Below are 21,663 nucleotides of genomic sequence, written 5' to 3'. Positions count from 1 at the left end.
GACGGTGGTGTCGTCTGCACACTTGATAAGCTTGACAGACTCGTGGTTGGAGGTGGAGCTGTTGGTGTACAGCGAGAAGAGCAGAGGGGAGAGAACATGAGGGGAACCGGTGCTGATGGTTTGTAGGTCTGAAAGATTCATCCCCAGCCTGACTTGTTGCTTCCTGTTCATCAGGAAGTCAGCAATCCACCTGCAGATGGGGTCAGGCATCTTCATCTGGGACAGTTTGTCTTGGAGGAGGTCTGGCAGGATTGTGATGAAAGCAGAGATGAAGTCCACCAACAGGATCCTGGCGTAAGTACCCGGGGAGTCCAGATGATGCAGGATGTAGTGTAGAGCCATGTTGATGGCATCATCTACAGACCCGTTGGCTCTGTAGGAAAACTGCAGGGGGTCCAGGAGGGGGTCTGTGAGGATCTTGAGGTGGGGGAGAACCAGGTGCTCAAATGACTTCATGACCATAGATGTCAGAGCCACTGGTCTGTAGTCATTGAGTTCAGTGATCCTTGGCTTCTTGGGGACAGGGACTTTGGTGGAGATGTTGAAACAGGCAAGCACATGAGATGCTTCCAGTGAGGAGTTGAAAATGCCCGTAAACACTGGAGCCAGCTCTTCAGCTCAGAGCTTTAGAGTGGCAGGAGACACACCATCAGGGCCGGGGGCTTTTCGTGCATTTAGTCTTGAACTGCTTCCTCACATCTGCTTACATCTCTGTTGTTACCAGTGGCGGTTTTACCATTAGGCATAGGTCGGCGGCCACCTGGGGCCCCCTTGTTTTGGGGGGCCCCCTAGCCCTGACCGCCAACACCCCTCTGTTAATGCCACAATATTCTTATTACCAACCTGTCGCCACAGACGGGATTGGACATGCGCACTTCTCATTACCATAATTCCTGAACCGTTCAAGATATCATTAAAATTCTAAAAGTGCTGAAAAATGGGGCTTTTCGTGCATATACAATACATTACGGTAGCCACCGGGATTCCCTGTCTTGAGCGCAACGAATCACAACACAGATTCAGAAACGTGCTGAGTTTGTCATCCAAAATGCTCAGTTTTATAACTTTTGAATGGCTTATCAAATTCAAAAACTTCCAACGGTTCCTAAAAGTACATAAAAGCAGCTTTCCAACGGATGGATGGATGGATGGATGGATGGATGGATGGAGTGAAGGATGGGCAAAAGAAGCACCCCATGGCAGTGTGAGGTGTGCAGGACTCTGTCTGCAGCGGGAGGGAAACTTCTTCAAGGTCTATCACATCAAATAAAAACGTCTGAAAGTTTACAAAATAAATGGTCTTAAAACTGCTAAAAAAGATACCACGGTTCAAACTTTTTTAAGAATAGATACATTTGTTCAAAGTTTAAATTGTTCATTCCAAATTGTTTGCCCAGTAATTTTGAAGTTCCTGTTCAGTAATAAATGTAAAAAAAAAATCAAATCCATTTTTTGCTTTTTTCACTTTTAAGCTGATTTTTTAAAGGCTTTAATAGAAATAAATTTTAAATACAAACCATACACTGAAAGCTGAGGTTGATCTGAAAAAAGGAGAAGGAGAAGAGAATAAAGCTGTTATAAAAGGTCCATAATAAACCAAGACCTTCGTGCAGTTTGAGGGTTTGATAAAAGGAGATGATCGAATTCCTTCGAGAATGACGTCATTATGTGAGTTATTTTTACTGAGAAATACATTTTTAATTAAGACTTTTAAAAAATGTTTTCCTTGGTTAAACGTATAAAACAACTACAGGGTTACGCTGACGTTTCCTGAGACCCCGCCGAGAAGATGGCGGAGTGAGTAGACGCTTTCTACCGAGTTCTGCACAGAAAGTTCGTGAACAACGGTAAAACCTCAACTTTATGCTGCCAACACTAACAATTCACTAAACACGAGAAGATACAGTAATTATAGGGCAAGAATGCCGAACCAGAAAGGAGCGAAAAGGGGACTGGAAAGTTCCAAGTCTAAGATAGCGCCTGGGGATGCTAATGAGAAGAGTGCTACGCCCAGCAACGTGCTAATGGATAGCTTTCATGACTACGCAGCTACCGCAGTAGCACTCACGCTAGCCGAAGAAGAAATGGATGAGTTTCCACCTCTCCCTGTAACACATCTTAAATCACCAGCTCTGAAGAAGGTGATGTATGAACGCAGCAGCTCTGACCCAGATGATGCAAATCAGATAATTTCTCGTCTGTCGGCACTAATAAACACCAGGTCTGATAACATTGAGAGCATGGTGAGAGAGAATACGCTCCAGATTGATGGTCTCAAAAAGACGATTGATTTTGTGGGTGAGGAAATGAAAGATATGAAGGGGAAAGTTTGCGACCTGGAAAAAAAAGTAACTAAAGAGGAAGGTCGAGTGGACAACTGTCAACAGAGAATATCTGAATTGGAAAGATATTCCAGGAGGTGGAATCTCAGACTACATGGAGTCAAGGAGGCTGAGAAAGAAGACGTAAGGGAAAAGGTGATTGAGATATGCAAGTATGTTCTGCCAAAACAAAATCATAGGCTGCCTGACATCGACACCGTACACCGACTCGGAGCCAAGCGACAAGGTAGCACCAGACCTAGAGGCATCATCGTGCAGTTCACCTCCCGAATCTACAGAGATGCTGTATGGAAAGCAGCCAAAACTTCCTCCTACCTGCAGAACAATCATTTGAGGTTCGCTGAAGATCTGTCCAGGGAGGACAGAGAACGTCGTGACAAACTGTGGCCGATGATAGACAAAGCCCGTAAGGAGGGTAAGCCAGCTTATTTCATGGGAGGTCGAGGATTCATCAGTGGATCAGAAGTTTTCCCTCCTTCATAGAGAGGCTTATTCAGTCTCCAACATAACATTTCTGCAAGTTTGTTTACATGGAGAACTTTATATGTTCACCCTCAGGTTAAAGTTTTATTTTGTGTTGAAGAGTGTGTTTGCTTATAAATGCTATATTTAAACCATAGCAGATATTTAAATACTATATTTTTATAAGCTTAGTTACTCAGGGTTTTTACTGTTCTATTACCTAAATTGTGCAGCACCCGGTCCCCTTACTCTATAGATCTATTCTTAGCTGTAGACGTTTAGAACTTACTTTCTATCTCTATCTCTTTTCTAATAACTTTGTCTTTTTCATTTGTTTCTCTTAATACCAGGGGTTTAAGACAAACATGTAAACGCAAAGCTTTGTTTTTGTTTGCCAAACAATTTAAAACTGATTTTTGCTTTTTCCAAGAGTGTCATTCCACACCTGCTGATACAAATTTTTGGAAATCACAATGGGGTAATGACATCTGGTTGTCCCATGGCTCTGAGCGTTCTGCTGGAGTTGCCACGCTTAAAAATAATTTTTCTGGGGATGTATTACACTCTGACTGTGACACCTTAGGACACTACCTCTGCTCAATAATCAGACACAATAACAGTATTTTCATTGCAGTAAATATATATGGTTACAATAATAAAACAGAAAATGATAAATTACTTGACTCCTTAGAAGAAAGAATTAATTTCTGGCTCTTCGAATACCCAAATTCAGTCCTATTAATTGGTGGAGACTTTAACATCACTTTAGACAATACGGTTGATAGGTGGCCTCCAGGGCAGCAATCCTCATACAGTGCAAACTTAAAAAATTTTATGGGAAAATTTAATGTTGTGGATATTTGGAGAAAAAAATTTCCAGATGATAGACTCTTTACTTGGAACAATAAGACAGGATCCAGGCAATCACGTATTGACTTCTGGCTTGTTTCTGACTGCATTGATAAAGATAATATTACCGTTAATATACATGCCACACCCCTCACTGATCATAGAGCAATTCACATTAACATCCAAATGTTTACACTGGATAATATACCTCATAATTTATCTTATTGGAAGTTAAATAACTCTTTGCTAAAAGATAAAATGGTTAACATGCAGATTTGTAATTTAATTGGTTATTATTGGAATAAAGCTAACAGAGAGAAATCCTTTTGTAGAAATTGGGAACTTTTTAAATTTGAAGCGTGCAAATTCTTGAGAAGACACTGGAGTCACATTGCTAAATTAAGGAAACTTGAAGAACAAGACGTAATAAGCAGAATTGCCTCTTATTACCAGAAGTCCCCAGAAGAAATCTCAGAGGAAGATAAATTAAGTTTACTAGAACTTCAAAATAAATTGGACGGTTTATATCGACGCAAGGCTGAGGGTGCTTTTGTAAGATCCAGGAAGTGGTGGCTGAAGGAGGGCGAACAAAATTCTGCTTACTTTTTCAGGCTTGAAAAATGCAGATCAAAAATGAACTCTATTCATCAACTAAATATTAATGGCATTGTCTCTGACAATCCTAGAGAAATTTCACATTTCTGTGCCGAATTCTATACTGAGCTATACAACTCAAAATATAATGAGGTTGTCTCAACAGGATTTCTCAATAATATTAAAAACCTAAAAACGATTGCTGTGGAAGATAGAAGTTATTGTGACAGCCCTCTGACTGTGGAGGAAGTCTGTACTTCCATTTCTGCACTTAAGGCCAATAAATCTCCCGGCACAGATGGTTTGACTGCAGAGTTTTATAAATATTTTTCTAATCTCCTGGCCCCGTGTTTACTGCAGGTTTTTACAGAAAGTATAGAGAATAACACTCTCCCTCCTACTCTTACTCAAGGTCTCATAACACTTATTCCAAAACCAAACAAAGACTTACTTTTTATTGATAATTGGAGACCCATCTCCCTGCTCAATAATGATTATAAGATTATGGCTTTAATACTTGCTAACAGGATTAAAGAGGTCTTGGACACAATTATTGATGAGACACAATCAGGCTTTATGCGAAATAGACACATTTCTAATAACTAGACTGGTTTTGGATTTACTTGATTACTCTGATTTGGTATCTAACAATAGCTTCATTCTTTTCCTGGATTTTTATAAGGCTTTTGATACAGTTGATCAATTTATTTTCCATTCTTTGGAAAAATTTGGCTTCGGCAGGTTTTTCTGTAAAGCTGTCAAAACCTTATGCACAAATGGCAATAGCTCTATTAAAATGATTAACAGCTCCACCCCGAGATTTGACCTGAAACGTGGTATTCGCCAACGATGTCCTATATTTCTTCGTCTTCGTCTTCCTCCGCTTATCCGGGTCCGGGTCGCGGGGGCAGCATCCCAATTAGGGAGCTCCAGGCCGTCCTCTCCCCGGCCTTGTCCACCAGCTCCTCCGGCAGGACCCCAAGGCGTTCCCGGACCAGATTGGAGATGTAACCTCTCCAATGTGTCCTGGGTCGACCCGGGGGCCTTCTGCCGGCAGGACATGCCCGAAACACCTCCCCGGGGAGGCGTCCAGGAGGCATTCTGACCAGATGCCCAAACCACCTCAACTGGCTCCTTTCGATCCGGAGGAGCAGCGGTTCTACTCCGAGTCCCTCCCGAATGTCCGAGCTCCTCACCCTATCTCTAAGGCTGAGCCCGGCCACCCTACGGAGGAAACTCATTTCGGCCACTTGTATCCGCGATCTCGTTCTTTCGGTCATTACCCAAAGCTCATGACCATAGGTGAGGATTGGGACGTAGATCGACCGGTAAATCGAGAGCCTGGCTTTCTGGCTCAGCTCCCTCTTCCCCACGACAGATCGGCTCAGCGTCCGCATCACTGCAGACGCCGAACCAATCCGCCTGTCGATCTCCCGATCCCTCCTACCCTCACTCGTGAACAAGACCCCGAGATACTTAAACTCCTCCACTTGAGGTAGGACCTCTCCCCCGACCCGGAGGTGGCAAGCCACCCTTTTCCGGTCGAGAACCATGGTCTCAGATTTGGAGGTGCTGATCCTCATCCCAGCCGCTTCACATTCGGCCGCGAACCTACCCAGCAAGAGCTGAAGGTCAGAGCAGGATGAAGCTAGGAGGACCACATCATCCGCAAAAAGCAGAGACGAGATTCTCCTGCCACCAAACTCGACACACTCCACACCACGGCTGCGTCTAGAAATTCTGTCCATAAAAGTGATGAACAGAACCGGTGACAAAGGGCAGCCCTGGCGGAGTCCAACCCTCACTGGGAACAGGTCCGACTTACTACCGGCTATGCGGACCAAACTCACGCTCCTCTGGTAAAGGGACTGAATGGCCCTTAACAGAAAGCCACCCACCCCATACTCCTGGAGCGTCCCCCACAGGGTGCCCCTGGGGACACGGTCATAAGCCTTCTCCAAATCCACAAAGCACATGTGGATTGGTTGGGCAAACTCCCATGCCCCCTCCATCACCCTTGCAAGGGTATAGAGCTGGTCCACAGTTCCACGGCCAGGACGAAAACCACATTGCTCCTCCTTTATCTGAGATTCAACTATCGATCGGACCCTCCTCTCCAGTACCTTGGCGTAGACCTTTCCAGGGAGGCTGAGGAGTGTGATCCCCCCATAGTTGGAACACACCCTCAGGTCACCCTTCTTAAAGATGGGGACCACCACCCCGGTCTGCCACTCCCTAGCAACTGCCCCCGATGACCACGCAATGTTGTAGAGACGTGTCAACCATGACAGCCCTACAACATCCATAGCCTTGAGATACCCAGGACGAACCTCATCCGCCCCCGGGGCTCCGCCGCTGTGTAGTTGTTTGACTACCTCAGCAACTTCTGCCCCCGAGATCGGACAGTCCATCCCCAGGCCTCCCAGCTCTGGTTCCTCCTCAGAATGCGCATTGGTAGGATTGAGGAGCTCCTATATTTCACCATATTTATTTTTACTTTGTACACAAATTCTTGCAACTAATATTTCAAACAGTGTTGTACAAGGAATCACCATAGCTGATAAGGAGCTCGTGATTAGCCAGTTAGCCGATGACACCACACTCTTCTTAAAAAAATGCAAACCAAATCCCTCTAGCTCTTAGTGTGAGACTTCTGAGGCCTCTGGTTTATGCCTAAATCTAAAAAAGTGTGAGTTGCTAGCAATTAAAGACTGCCCTGCAAATACTGTCTGTAATATTTCTGTTAGACAGGAAGTCACATACCTGGGACTGTTAATATCCAAAGATCAAAAATCAAGATGCTCTTTAAACTTCACTCCAATTATACAGAAAACCCTAAAAAAAGTTCAACCGGTGGCTGCAGAGGGACTTGTCTTTGAAAGGTAGAGCGTTAATTACTAAAGCTGAAGGTGTCATGGTCGGAGGCAATTTCTTGACCCACGACATGCAGAATCACACACGGAAACCAGGAAGGTAAGTAAAAGGGTTTATTTTTGGAAATAATGAGCAACGAAGGATCGGGACTCGACGAGATGCAGGACTGGCAGCAGGGCTCCAGGGGGAGGTTTCTAAGGAGGGAGACAGAGTGAATAACTAATGGAAACAGACGGAAACTTAACTGGAGACTGGTCTTACTGTTTCTTGGCAGCACTAAATGCACCGGGAGGGTTGTCGGATCCGGGTGAGCTGAGGATATCCAAGAAGGGTGGTTGGTTTGTCCAGAGGTGTAGGAGCCGAGATGGATGTGGTAGGTGAGCGGCTGAGAGCGGGCGGTCAGAGGATGGAGCAGTGTGTTAGGTAGGTTGTGATCCGGGTTTGTTCTGGAGAGGCTGAGGACGTTAAGAGGAACCTGGGAAAAAAGCAGGAGAGGGCATAAAGGGGTTTTCAGACGACAGGTTATCACGAGTACAAATGCAAAACTGTCACGGTCTGGTTAGTGGCTAGCGCTACCCAAACTGAGTAAATCATCTGGCATGGTGAAGCATCACACTGCTCCTTAAATCCCCTGGCCTTGATGAGGAGATCAGCTTCAGCTGGGAGCTCTCAGACACGCCCACCTGTGGAAACAAGCTCAGAGTAGAAAAACCAGGTTACAGGCAGACAGCTCACCACGGACCATGACAGAAGGGTTATCCCGATTAACATATGCTGCTCCCTCTTTACATTTGGGTAAGGAAATTGGTAAAGATATTGACCGTATGCTCTTTAATTTATATGGAAAAACCGTACGCATTATATTAGGAAAACTGTTGTGATGAATAAGTACGAATCAGGAGGGCTTAACGTCCTAGACTTTTCTACTTTAAATAACACTTTCAAAATTAACTGGGCTAAACATTTTCTTAAAAACCATACCTCTATCTGGAACCTTATACCATATCATATTTTCTCTTGTTTTGGTGGCTTTAATTTTATTTTAAATTGTAATTACAATGTTGAGAAACTCCCTATAAAACTTTCACCCTTCCATAAGCAAGTCCTCTTAGCGTGGACCCTCATTTATAAACACAACTTCTCACCTCACAAATATCTTATCTGGAACAACAGAGATATTTTATTTAAAAATAAATCACTTTTCCTGGAAACTTGGGTCCAGAATGGGATCCTATTGGTGGCTCAGCTGGTTAATAAAGAGGGACAACTACTTACTTACATCGACTTTATTGCCCTATATAATTTCCCAATCAGTGTTCAGGAATTGTCAATGGTGCTTGGTGCCATACCCTCAGGGGCTTTAATGTTATATAAAAACACTGACAGCTCAATATCTACCTCAGTCACTCTCCCTAATCCAGTTGAGTCACCAATAGGAAAAATCTGCTTTTCTCTAGAACTTGGTAACAGCAATAAGAGAATACGTAGTTTATTACAGAAAGATATCGTCTCTCTCCCGTATATAATATCTTATTGGAACCGATATGTTCCAGATATCAAGTGGAAGACAGTCTGGATGATCCCCCAGAAATATTTTATTGTAAATAAGGTGAAAGAAGTCTCATTTAAACTTCTACATAAATGTTATCCAGCCAGTCATTACATGGTAAAATTTAAAAGGGTCATAAACACTAATTGTACTTTCTGTGGGGATCATCCAGAAACTGTGACACATCTTTTTTGGTGCTGTTCTTTTACACAAAGATTCTGGAAGGAATTTAGCAGGTTTGTTACTGTCCATATTTTAAGGGAGTTTTCTTTACGATGGGAAGATGTTTTGTTCTGTTTCTTTAAGTTCCCCATGAAGAATGATAAATGTTTTTTTTATGATAAATCTGTTAATACTTTTAGCTAAATTCTTTATTCATAAATGTAAGTTTACTAACAAAACACCAAATTTCTGTCATTTTTAAGCATGTGGAATTGTACATAAAATCAATATCAGAATCCACCAACAAAAAAAGCTCTCAAAACAATATATATGTGAATTTTTGCGTGTATTCTTATAATTGTTACTTTTTTCTTTTACCTCTGGCTTTGTGTGTTCATGTTCTGTTGTTTTGTATACTTCATTCGTTTCTATGTTGTATACTCATTGTTTGTTAAATAAAGTAAAAAAATAAATAAACGCTGACGTTTCCTCCTCCAAGGTCTAGCTCATCGACATATATACGTCTAGCTGCAGACTGTTATTGAAAATGTTGGCTGGTACTTTTAGTTTTCAAGACAGGAAGTACGTCATTCGCATCAAGGTCAAAGTTCATCGTTGACGCAGGCGGACTTGTGGTGGTTGAAAGCTTCGCGGGAAACGTCCCGAAACAAACGACGGTTTGAGCAGCGGCGCGCGAGCTTTTCACGTTAGAACGAGGGATTCGAGTCACGTTAACTACGCGCGCTGACATCTACCGGAGACTCGACCGGGGGGAAACGGAGTGGTTCGGGAGAAATGGCGGAAAGGCCCGAAGACCTAAATCTTCCCAACGCGGTGATCACCCGCATCATCAAGGAGGCGGTGAGTGAAACCCGCCGGGTCCGGGTTCCACCGGTTACCGTCTGATTCCACCCACTGTCCGGATTAAACAGACCACAGATCAGCTGTGTGTTCATTCAGTCCCAGTTTACAGTTGTTGTGGGTGTTGGTGACGTCACATGAAACCAGAGACGTTCACGGTTTGGCTCTTAGAGCTTTGGTTCATCAGATCTCCTCTGGTTGAGGGTACTGTTTCTAATAACAGCCCACGGAGATGGAGATAATTGCCTTCAGGCTACTGGCCCTTCAAACATGACAGATCTGTAAGAAGGATGAGAAATTAAAGGTAACCAGGGTTAACCAGTCCCTCCTGGATTTCACCAGCTTCAAGAAAAGTCTACAAAATACAATTTTACTTGCCCTTGTCATGTTCTAGAAAACAAAACCATTTTATAGTCAGTGACCAAAAAAAAAAAAAGCAATAAAAATCAGATTTGGGGTTTTAGATTCTGATCTAATAATTGCTGCATTTTGATTTAAAAGGAAAAAAAAATCTGCTCAAATTCAAAATGAGTCTGAATCAAAAATAACATTCAGATTCCGTTTGTTTGAAATGAGAAAATTATCAGTACTTCATATTTATTCCGGAGTTAAGACCTTTTAATTATAAGTCATCTCTAAATAAATCTGATAAAGTTCAGTGTTTTGATGATGAATCTGAACGATTTTGGTCATTTTTAAACGTTTTGACACGTTCATGTGTGAATTAGCTTTTTGTGAGTGAAAAAGAGCAGTTGCGAGCTGGCTCTGACTCCAGAGTGAAGCTCTGAGATAACTCCTCCGCACCGTTTGTTTCTCACAGCTCCCAGATGGGGTGAACGTGTCCAAAGAAGCTCGCAGAGCCATCTCTCAGGCAGCCAGCGTGTTTGTGTTGTATGCAACCTCCTGGTGAGGAAAAAAAGCCAATAAAACTGCATTTTTGTTCACAAGATCAAGCTTTTAACACATTTGTGACCCAGCAGAAAGACCTGGATGGTTCCCGTCAACGCTCCTCAAGCCAGTTTCCTTTTTCCTTGCAGTGCGAACAACTTTGCCATGAAGGCTAAAAGGAAAACTCTGAACGCGGGAGACGTTCTGGCTGCCATGGAGGAGATGGAGTTCGAGCGGTTCATGGAGCCTCTCAGGGAAGCTCTGGAAGGTGAGAACATCATTAAGAATAGTCTGTCAGAAGACATCAGCAGGCAGCAGATCCAGTTTGAGGCTGGCTCTGTCGGAATGCCGAATCATGATGGGGTTCCAAGGCCAGTTCCTTGGATTTCCCACTCTGGACGGACCGTAAACGCAGCATTCTTGTAAATGTGGTTTTCTTATCAGATTTTTTTTTTTTTTTTTGTGTCGATAGGAACTTTTTCACCCCTGAGTAAACACAGAAAAGCCATCAGGTTCAAGTTCCTGCTGAAGCTTCCAGGTGTTCCAGCAGCCGGACCAGCTAACAATGTCTTTGTTCTCCACAGTCTATAAGAAGGACCAGAAGGGAAAGAAGGAGGTTTCTGAGCAGAAACGCAAAGATAAAGAAAAAAAGGTTGATTCTGAGAATGACAAGAGCAGAGAGGATGACGAGGCTGATGAAGAGGAGCAGCAGCAATGCATGGAGGAGGAGCCTGAAGAGGAGGTGGAGAACTGAGGACTCCACCCACATCTTTGGGTAGCTGATGTTAGACCGGACACACACCCGTCCAAACTCGCAGGAAACAGTCGGCCCGTTTCTTTATGGGCCTAACGTTTGAGACTTTTGATCCTGCACCAGGTCACCATCCATTCTGACTCGTAGGTTCCCCTCAAACTTCTGTGGTTGATTTTGGACCTCTGATATCAGAGTGAAGACTTTCACTGGGTTCTGTTTTAGAATGAAATCCCAGTTTTTTTCTTTACCATTTGTACTGTTGTAGTCATTTATTACAAAAGTCCTTCAATAAAAGTTTGTAATGAAACCTTCAGATTTGTCTCAGATCAGACAGGAAGTCTTCCTGTTGCAGGTTACCTCCACAGCAGGGGCCTGAGGAAGAAGGTTCCTCTACAACACAGTTCAGGAACCCTCCAAGGATCAGTGACCTTGGACCCTTCAGCACACAGAAGTCATCTAACCACATGACCAGGAGTTACCTTAAGCACCATGTCCAAACCATCGACATAAATATACAAAAAAAAAATAAAACGATAAAATTAACAGCAGGTCCACCTCAATGGTCCAAACAGCCTGATATTGGCCCAACCCCAATACTCACACTGCCACACTAGCTCAATACTGACCCAGGTGTGTGAGGCGTCAATTCTCAATGGGAAAGCCGATCACGCCCGCTTTGCACCCTTGATCCGCACTTCACCCAAGCCTGCAGTGACGCAGACTTGGGTGGAAGGTATTACACACAATCCATCGCCGCAGGAACATCTGAAATGCTCATTTTCCAACAAAAGTTCATTTTAGGACATTAGTTAATGCTCCAACATTTTAAGACAAAGCAATTTAAATGTTTTTCAAATAATATCCTGTTAAAGGTTTAAAAAAAAAATTGTGCAAGTGACCAGCATCCTGACATGCGCTACGATCGATGATGTCTCAATTTGGCCATCATTTGCACACCAGTATACTAGAGCCTTACAGCGCACTTGCAGGACTGCAGTGTGAGGACTGGTCCATTATCGGGATTCAGATCAATGACCTATAGTTCCAGTTTTAGTTCCTTCTTAAACCTAGACAGTTCTGATTCGGTTCTTAAATTATGTAACACCTACAGCAGTGGTTCTCAGTACTGGGGGGCCAGTATCCAAGACGTTTTCGGTTCTCTGCTTCATCACTCGTTTCAGTGGCTGAATGATCTGCAGCAGCTCTGCTGGACACCGGCCCTCTAGGACAGGGATCGAGAACTACTGACCTACAGGATTAATCTCAGAACTTCCTGGTTTTAAAGACCACCATCAGCCGCTCAGTTTTTATCACTTTATTTCAAACGGCTTCCTGTTCACTCAGAGGGACATTCCTGTTTGCCACTGTTGATGTCATCAATGACATCATGTGGAAGACGACCATCAATTGTGCAGCCAACAGACTGAGCAGTTCCCAGGATCTCCTTGATTGTTCCTGAGGAGGAGGAAAAATATTAGACCTGGTTCTGGCCCGTGCAGCAGCTTAATTGTTGAGACTGTTCCGGGCTTTTCGGCACAGGGACACCCATTTATGTGGGCGTCTCTGTTTCCTAAAGCCGGGTTGCTTTGAGCCTCCACTGGACTCTACTCGGCCACAGAAGCGGGCATGTATAGTGGCGGGAGGCTGATCCAATAAGCAAATTACTGAACCCGCCATCTTACCGGAGAGTTCCCTGGCAATGGAGCGAGGCCTCATGACACGAGCAATGCCCACGATCTCATCGAAGGTCACGCTGCCGCTGTGCTTAACTAAAAAAAAAAACAAAAAACGATATAACAGCAGGTCCACCTCAACCTAACTTGACCAAAACACTTAAAAGACTTACTGTTCTTGACCTTCTTCCTGTCACGAGGAGGCTCCTTCAGTGCTTTGATGATCAGAGCAGATGCTGATGGAACGACCTCAATCTATCCAAAACAAAAACATGTTAGCCTGCTGCAACAAAGAACCGGTATTTGACCCATTAGGACCTGCATGTATATATATTAGGAGGTGGTTAACATACTGCGGCCTGCCTGTTCTGGATAGTCAGCTTCACCGTGATCCTCAGACCCTTCCAGTCTCCGGTTGCCTTGGCGATGTCATCACCAACTTTCTTGGGAGACTAAAAAATACAAAATGAGCAACAGATGAGTTCATGTCAGGAAAAAAAAGTGACTTCGTGTTCCAGGCTTTTCGGCACAGAGACGTCCATTCATGTGGGCATCTCTGTTTCCTAAAGCTGGGTCGCTTTGAGCCTCCACTGGACTCTACTCAGCCACAGAAATTGGCTGGTATAGTGGCGGGAGGCTGGACAAAGTCACCAAGATCTGATACTCACCAGACCCAGAGGTCCAATTTTAGGGGCCAGGGCTGATGTAGCTCCCACTTCGCCTCCTGTGCACCTCATGTACACTGAAACACAAAACAGTTTTACCCTCTTAACTGCCTCAAGTTTGCCAATTAATCTGGAAGTTTAAGTCCTCAAAAATTTAGGTGCCATTACTTGAACCCAGATTTTTTTAAAATAAAATCATAAAATGCTGAAAAAATTTGTTTAAGCACATCACTTAAATCAGCACATATCTACATGTTAGGAACCTGTATCATCTCAGAAATCACTTGGTATGAAATCTCATACCTGGTTTGAATGTTTTTGGCCAAAAGCTGAAATTTCGTTAACAAGAATTGCTTAGTTAACTTCTTACTTCTAAAACCTTTTAAAGCATCAACTTTATTGACGAGTGCATGTTGCACCAGACTCTTAAACCCTGGTTTAGCTGAAAATCACCCTGTTCTCGAGTTAAGACTAAAAGCACAAGCTGCGGGATAAGCATCCAACCATGTGAGGTCGTTGATCTTAATAAATTTTTACTTTTGGAAAGAAAAAAAAAATCAAAATGTTGATACAATTCTGTAAAAGTATCTTTCGAAGCAGCTAACATTAGCATTAGCGGCTAACCGATGTGCTCACACGTGTAACTTAATTCCGCAGTCCTACCCACAACCCAATTAAATTCCACACCTGCTGTAATTCTATCTGAATCCAATTTTAACAACAAACCCCCATACAACCCTGCTCCCCGTTCTTCTACACCGGTGCGGTCCAATCTTTACCGTTTTCATGCCACGGCCCGAAGGCCACAAGGCGCGGAGGACACCGGGACACAGCGGCTCCGTCTCAGTCAACAAGCGGCTGCATTTATTACCCGAAAACATACCGATTTTAATCTCGTTGGGGTCGAATTTGGGAGGCATGTTGCTGCTGTAGAGGTTGAGCTCAGTTCAGCTTGGTTGGTGAGGGTGTCGGATGAACCCGGCTTCGGGACGACCGATAACTGTTGCACCTCCACCGATTAAGGGGAAAGGAAAGGCCGAGCGTAGGCCGCGGAAAGATTTATAACTGCACCAAATATCGCGAGATGTCATGGTAGCGAGAATCTCATGAGGGTACCCGTTCTGTTCATTTTCCCTTTTTTTGTTTGTTTGCAATGTGTGAACGTTTAAGAACCAACACATTAAATAATGTTCAAAAGACTCAAATTTATTACAATTTTAAACATTTGATTGGTAATGATAATATAACAATTATTAACTTTCATATTAAATTTATCAAGCAATTCTATAATAATACAGCAATGATTATACTAAATAAAAATCCCACTTGACACCTAAGTACATAAATAATCCATGAGCAGGCAGAAAACCCTTAAAGATTTAAGACTGCAGATTGTTTTGGAAAATGCTAATCTTGCTAAAGAGATACAGCTACTAAAAACTTAGAAATGTGTGTATCACATACGAAACAGTGGGCTTTATAAAGGAGGTCCATTTCTACCCTTGTGAAGAAAAAAAAAAGAATTCAGAAGTTATAACATGCTACCTCAAAAATAAGAGGGACTTTAATAATATATAATATAATATAATATAATATAATATAATATAGTATAATATAATATAATATAATATAATATAATATAATATAATATAATATAATATAATATAATATAATGATGAATGTTCAGTTTCTTATTGTTCTTCTGTGAAGTAAGAAACAGTGTAAAGGCATAGGGTCTTACATTCTAACCTACCTCTTTTCCAAATAATTAAACTGATTGGTGTAACTTTTACATGTTTGAAAAACAAACAAACAAATGCACGCAGCTATTTGAGAGCCAGATTAAATCAATTTAAAACGTTCTAATCTGCTTCCACAAAATTTTCTTTTTTTTTCAGAACAATTTTAAATATTAAAACATGAAACACGAACATAAAAATGGATTTTTGCATGAGAGTGTTTCAGCATCAGGAGAATCAGACAAGAGTGGCTTCATGTTTTCACAAAGAGCTGTGATATCAGAGTTTACCTGCTGTAGGAGGTGAGAGGAGGCTGGAGCTGCATGTGGGTGCTGAGAGGACGCCCCCTCCACCCTGCAGCAGGTAAGGGGTCGGGTGGTGGTGGGGGTGGGGGTCTCCCCTCCACCAATCTGCTTGCTGAAGCCCCTTTTGGGTCCTGGAGGACTTTTTGAGTCAGAGCCGCTATACAGGAATAGCAACAGAACACAAGAGGGAGTAAGTGGGTGAGAAGCAGAGATCATCACTGCCTGCCTGTTTAATATGCATCATGAAAATGTGTGAGGATGGTCAGAATCTCACAACTCCTACTCCAAAACCACAGCTTTGTGTGTTTACAGAATCCCTCTGTAGAAAATATCACGCTTGAATAATCTGATTGATGGACAGAAAGCCTCTTTTAGGATTACCATGACCTTTTATAACACAATGGTTTTAGAGTTTTCCACCAGGCTTCAAAGCTGAGCAGTAATCCTCTCCATCAGCTGGTTCTGATGTCCAGAGGAAAGCTGCAGATAAAATCTGAACTGCAAGCTGAGAATCAGGTATTTCTGCTGAAATCAGAATGTTTTACTGCTGTTTCTGAGCTCTGGATCAAACTGTGATGAAATATTCTGATAAATCTCCAGGGCCACAGCAGGGACAGATATCGACATGGTTCTGAATATCTGGGCTGCTGCTCATTTTTAGCTTCGCTCCACGAGGGAACGAGCTAACATGGTAACTAGTTCAGCGGTAGAAGAAGGAAGAAGGAATGTTTTTTTATACAGCGCCTCTAAAGATAAAATCCACGAGGCGCTTTACAAGAACAAAGTGTGAAAAAATATATCGTAATAAAAAATTGACGAGTGTAACGTGATGAAGGAGCCATTCCTCGAGGTTCTTTATCCTCTAACCACTGTTCCCTTTGACACAGCGCCAGAGTGCATGAAACAGCCTCAAGGTCATGCATTCGCTTCTAATCTGTTTACGTTCCAACAATGAAGACAGAAGATGAAGACTCTTTTCTTTTCTTTTATCAAATCAAAGAACTCTATTTTCAATAAAGCTTCAAAACAACTGTTAGTCAGTAAAACAATGTGACCGATCTGTGAAATCACAATATTATGATTAATATGTTTTTAATAAGTAAATGACTTATTCTAGTCACTAGACACGCTGATACAATAAGGTAAATTATCACATGACACATTGCCATTGCTGATCCAATCAGAACCTTCAAGTCTGAAGCGTGGCAGAGTCTCTGTGGTGTTTATTTAATCTGTCAGCTTTGATTCGTCAAGAATCAAAAACATCCAGATTAATAAAACAGTTCCAACGCCATTTTGAGGTCAGTGTTCAAGATCTCTTCTCAAGATCCCTTGGAGTTCACCGCATGTTAAGTGAAGTATGGACAGGCCATCTATACTTTTCTTTTTAAGCTGAGAACTATCAAGCTGGGAAAAATCTGTTAGTTACCAACCAACAGCAGTTCCTTCAGAATAAAAGCTGAACTCGCTGACCCGAGGAGGGTCCTCTTTTTGACACTGTGAAACACCTGTCGCTTTTTACCTGGAGACAATCCAAGCACTAGTCTGTCGTGCTGTGACGCTGTACCATTGGCTCCAGTACCGAAAGGAAGGTCCGAGGACCTGGGCATTCTGGATCCATCGTGGAGGTCTCACTGAGGGTATGTGGATGCTACAAAAATGGCATCTCATGTGGTTATTATGACCACGGGTCTCAAACTTTGATCAGTTAGGAGCAAAACATCATCTCCCACTCAACTTTGCTTCTCTGGATGCGGAGGTTCTGAATTTAACATCATTCACAAACACACCATCCACCTCACACTTCATTCCAACAGAACATCATCATTAGAGAGTTAGTCTTGTTAAATTGTTTAAAAATCATTTAGTAATAAATTCCCTTAAACGTTTGAAAGTCTCTCTCTTCTCTTGTCTCTCAGTTAATGCAAAGTGTTATTTAAAGTCCCTATAATGAAAAGATCCAATCTTCTGATTTAAATAACCCAGTGTCCGTAAGATGGGATTCATACTAGATATGAATCTATAATGTCTTATGGTCCTTAATTAAATGTAATTCTAATCCATAACACAAGGGTGTGTTTGGAGGAGAGATGGGTCAAAGGTCACACTAAGATTCCTGACAGAGGGTTAGGTGTGAGAAGCAAGCTGACCAAGAGAGTCTCTGACTTTGGGAACCAGCTTGTCTGGGGCACAGATGAGGATCTCAGTCTTATCTTCATTCAGCTGTAGAAAGCTCCCAGCCATCCAGGTTTTGATAGTCTAAGCAGGTGTGTAACAGCTGCAGCTTCGACATCTCACGGGGCTTAAAGGAGATGTACAGTTAGATGTCGTCACAAAGATGATATGAGATTCTGGAGAGGGAGCAGATAAAGGAGGAACAGTAGAGGCCCCAGCACAGAACCTTGTGGGACACCATGAGTGAGGGAGGTGGAGGAGGACAGATGGTCTCAGCAGTGTCGCTGAAACTGAACTAGAGCCAGGAGTCCTTTAACAGCTGAAATGTGGGTCCTGTCCACAGATAACATATCCACCATCTCCTGGTCCATTTGAGACATTTTGTTGTCCACAGAACTGATCTTTGTTTCTGTTCAGGGTTTCTTTGCGGCTCTTCCTCTTACAAAATCAGACCAGGTCGCATCTGGATGCAGCGGCTGCTGGTTTTCTTTTGGAGGTGGTCCCGAGACCATGTTGGAGTCAATGTCTCCTTCACTGTTGACTATCCAGCCATTGAGCCAAAGTTTGGTGTTCTAGTGGTTCTTCATTCCTCTGAGCACAGATCAAACATGATTCTAATATCAGACCGAACCAAAAACAACCAAACTCTGGAAGAAAAGATGGGACTCCATCGGAGTCACCTGTAACAATGACCTGAGGTGTATTTTTATGGTTTACATGAAGGGGGTGTGGCTTAAACCTTGTGCTAGAGCCAGACTTTAAAACCTTTCATTGACAACAAACCGCCATTTCTATATGTTTTAGTGACTGTTTGGCTCATGCTTTAAAACATTTAACACAGATTTTATGCGATAAAAAATAAGATGTGACTTAAACAGGGCAGTTCGGGAGACAAATAGATATTAAATGATTTAATCGGGACTTTGAAGTGCAGAGAGATGCTGAAGGAGATGATGGAGCTGCTGATGAATGAGTTTGTTGGATGAAACTCTGATTTTATCTTCTGGACTGAAAGGTCGTTAGCAGAGATCAGCTGTGTACTCAGGCGTCGCCGACAGCCGCTGAGACCCAGAACGTCGATAAGAGGAAATTGTTACAGCTGATTGGAAAACCCAAGAAAAGGTCAAGTACGAGATAAGAAAGGAGAATCAAATCGATTCTCAACTAGAACAGATGAGCCATCCAACCATGTGTGTGTGTTGGAATTAGTCCCCTCAGTGAAGATGAACATTATCTGATGATGGTTCCATCAAACTGAGTTGTTTAGGGGTTCGGCAGTTACCCAATCGCAGGAATTACAGTCATTAACCAGAGTTCAAAAAGTGTTTTAATAACAAAACTTCCTCCACTGACTGTAGGACTCAAAAACAGAAACCAGAATCGTTCCATAAACAGACAACTAGATAAGACAACTCCACGCTGAGGACCGGCAGCAGTGGCCTGAAATAGGGTGAGGGCAGTCATGGTGATGTGGTTCAGCTGCAGCACTCCAGGAGGTTCACACGGAAGGGGAGGGCTCCTGAAAGGAGCTGCAGCTGACCTGAACAAAATAACAGAGAACGGGGTTAAACAAACACAAAAAGGGGCGAATCATAACACCACTCACCAGCACCTTCTAGAAGTTCCAAAGGCCAGATATAAAAGTTGAGGTGATCGTTCCTTCCAGACTGTTGCACCCCGACTCTGGAATGATTTTTCTTTATCTTTACGCAGCATTGACAGTATGGACCCTTTAAAAAACAGCTAAAGACCCTTTTATTTAAATCTGCTTTTACTTCAATCTTTTATTTTGTTATTTTTTACTCAAATTTGTAATCTTTCATCTGTTTATGAAATTTATATAATTTTATGACTATTTTTTCTGATGTTAATCTATTTCTGTTTTGAGATCATTATGATTTTATGACTTTGTTTTATTTTGTTTTGATGTGAAGCACTTTGTGATTCTATGTCGGTGACAAGAGCTGTATAAATAAAATTGACTTACTTACAAATTGCTCTTACTCTGAAGGGATGCTTTTGGTTGTTTTGGTTAGTTTGAGTGTTCTGATGCGTTATTTAGTGTCTCACTTGCAGCAGACGGCAGTCAGGGGGGGTCTCAGTTTGGAGACTCAGAGAGGAATCAGCTGATCACACCGTTAAATTATCCACCATCAAAGCTGAACCGTTCCAGCAATTTCAGGAAGCAACTGAAAACACCTTTAGACACTTTTCACAGTTGTTTCTCCCTTTACATCCTCTTAGCCATCTACACCTCATCCCAGTCTTGAAGCTGCTAAATCCTGCGTCTCATCCGAACTTCCAGTCCAAATATTTTCCTTGGAAATCTGTGAACTAACTCATAATGTATTATCGGGGTGTTATCCAGGGATTGCGTAACCTTATTTGTGTTTCACCACATGCTCTCAAACCTTCTCAAGTTCTGCCTTTTGGTTTTATCAAATTTAAACATTTTATACCTTTCATTAAATAGCTTCTCTGAGTTTCAAGTTTTGACCATGTGAAGAAAACTAAACCACAGGAATAAAACATGAAAGCTGAAGCTCTTGGGAACCCCCTAGTGGCTGGTTCCAGTACTGGGGTTAAGCTCCACCCCCTTTGTATAAACCAGGGGTAGGCAACCCTCGTCCTAGGGAGCCGCAGTTCTTAATTTTTTCCAGCCATGCGTGAACTTGCAGCTTCTAATTGTCTGAACACACCTGATCCAGGTAATCAACAGCAGGGACAACAAAAATAGTTGGAAAACAAGCGGGACTACGGCTCTCTTGGATCAGGGTAACCTACCCCTGGTATATCCTGGTCAGGAGGCGGCAGCTCCAACAGGAAAGCCAAACAGCCTCCGTTAGCTCTCTAGCAGGAACCTAAGGTGTTCCTGAAAAGCCTGGAGAAATATTTACATTTATGTTTATTTTTATATGCTAATTTCTCCAATTATGATGTCACAATAGGAGACTTTTTGAAACAGCTTGTTTTAGGCATGTATGTTCTAAAACCAAACACTGACCGAAAAGAGATAGGCCCCGCTGTGCAAAGACGTAGTTTGGATGTCCTACAGACGTGGTCTGGACCGACGGACTCAATATAGACATGATCTGCACGTCCATGTAATATTGACTGTTTGCAGGGGTGGTTTACATTCATGTGTGGAGTGTTTATAGAGAGAGTAGAGGCCCACATGGCAGCTCAGATGGGTGACAAAGGTGAGTTTGGACTTATGCGTCTTTTTAATATGTATGTATCTGTTTGAGACCGACTACTCAGGCCACAAAAATACACCAGTTCCTCAATAAGGAGAAAAAAACTCTGTTTTAACATATTTATTTAGAATTTTAAAAGTTAGTCCTGGTCCATGGCTCCTTTTTTCTGGAGCATCAGAGATTTTCCGGTATCTAAACCAGTCACATGACACATCACTGAAAAGCCCAGGATGTTCTCTAAAGAGGACTCCAGATTCAGATTTCAGATTTCAGATTTCAGATTTATTGGCCAAGTAAAATTATATTTACAAGGAATTTGTCTTCGGTAGATGTTCGCTCTCTAAAACATACAACAACCACAATAAATGAGAATAAAAATACCTAAAAACACATAAGAACATGTATACCCACACACATGTTCATTTACACACACACCTATATACATACCCACACACACACGCACGCACGCACGCACGCACGCACACACACACACACACACACACACACACACACACACACACACACACACACACACACACACACACACACACACACACACACACACACACACACA

The 21,663-nt window shown here is 42.6% G+C and overlaps 2 protein-coding genes and 2 non-coding genes across 6 annotated transcripts; 1 reads left to right on the top strand and 3 right to left on the bottom strand.

The window, feature by feature from the left end:
• The first annotated feature begins 7,806 nt into the window (after window positions 1-7,806).
• Window positions 7,807-11,648, top strand: pole3 (polymerase (DNA directed), epsilon 3 (p17 subunit)). 2 transcript variants are annotated; one of them, XM_054731982.2, is made up of 4 exons: window positions 7,807-7,916; window positions 10,514-10,599; window positions 10,731-10,849; window positions 11,166-11,648. In XM_054731982.2, exons 1-4 carry the CDS (start codon window positions 7,893-7,895, stop codon window positions 11,333-11,335), a joined length of 399 nt encoding a protein of 132 aa, XP_054587957.1. In that variant the 5' UTR covers window positions 7,807-7,892; the 3' UTR covers window positions 11,336-11,648. The 2 variants fall into 2 exon arrangements, with proteins under 2 accessions (XP_054587957.1, XP_015808736.1); XM_015953250.3 differs by lacking the exon at window positions 7,807-7,916 and adding an exon at window positions 9,440-9,693.
• Window positions 11,649-12,635: 987 nt separating this feature from the next.
• Window positions 12,636-14,729, bottom strand: rpl12 (ribosomal protein L12). Of its 2 annotated transcripts, none has more exons than XM_015953249.3 (6): window positions 14,557-14,729; window positions 13,677-13,750; window positions 13,362-13,460; window positions 13,182-13,263; window positions 13,018-13,104; window positions 12,636-12,790 (listed from the first exon to the last, which is right to left on the bottom strand). In XM_015953249.3, exons 1-6 carry the CDS (start codon window positions 14,591-14,593, stop codon window positions 12,672-12,674), a joined length of 498 nt encoding a protein of 165 aa, XP_015808735.1. In that variant the 5' UTR covers window positions 14,594-14,729; the 3' UTR covers window positions 12,636-12,671. The 2 variants fall into 2 exon arrangements, with proteins under 2 accessions (XP_015808735.1, XP_054587955.1); XM_054731980.2 differs by having other exon boundaries at window positions 14,453-14,720.
• Window positions 12,850-12,976, bottom strand: LOC129153298 (small nucleolar RNA SNORA65). The gene has a single exon (XR_008559479.1). It is a non-coding gene; the product is annotated as a small nucleolar RNA SNORA65 (small nucleolar RNA).
• Window positions 13,516-13,642, bottom strand: LOC129153299 (small nucleolar RNA SNORA65). Its single transcript, XR_008559480.1, has one exon. It is a non-coding gene; the product is annotated as a small nucleolar RNA SNORA65 (small nucleolar RNA).
• Window positions 14,730-21,663: the final 6,934 nt, after the last annotated feature.

This window comes from Nothobranchius furzeri, chromosome 9, assembly GCF_043380555.1.
Source record: "Nothobranchius furzeri strain GRZ-AD chromosome 9, NfurGRZ-RIMD1, whole genome shotgun sequence".
Lineage (NCBI taxonomy): Eukaryota > Metazoa > Chordata > Actinopteri > Cyprinodontiformes > Nothobranchiidae > Nothobranchius > Nothobranchius furzeri.
Note: the sequence above shows the minus strand (reverse complement) of the source record. Positions and strands in the feature narration are given on the sequence as shown.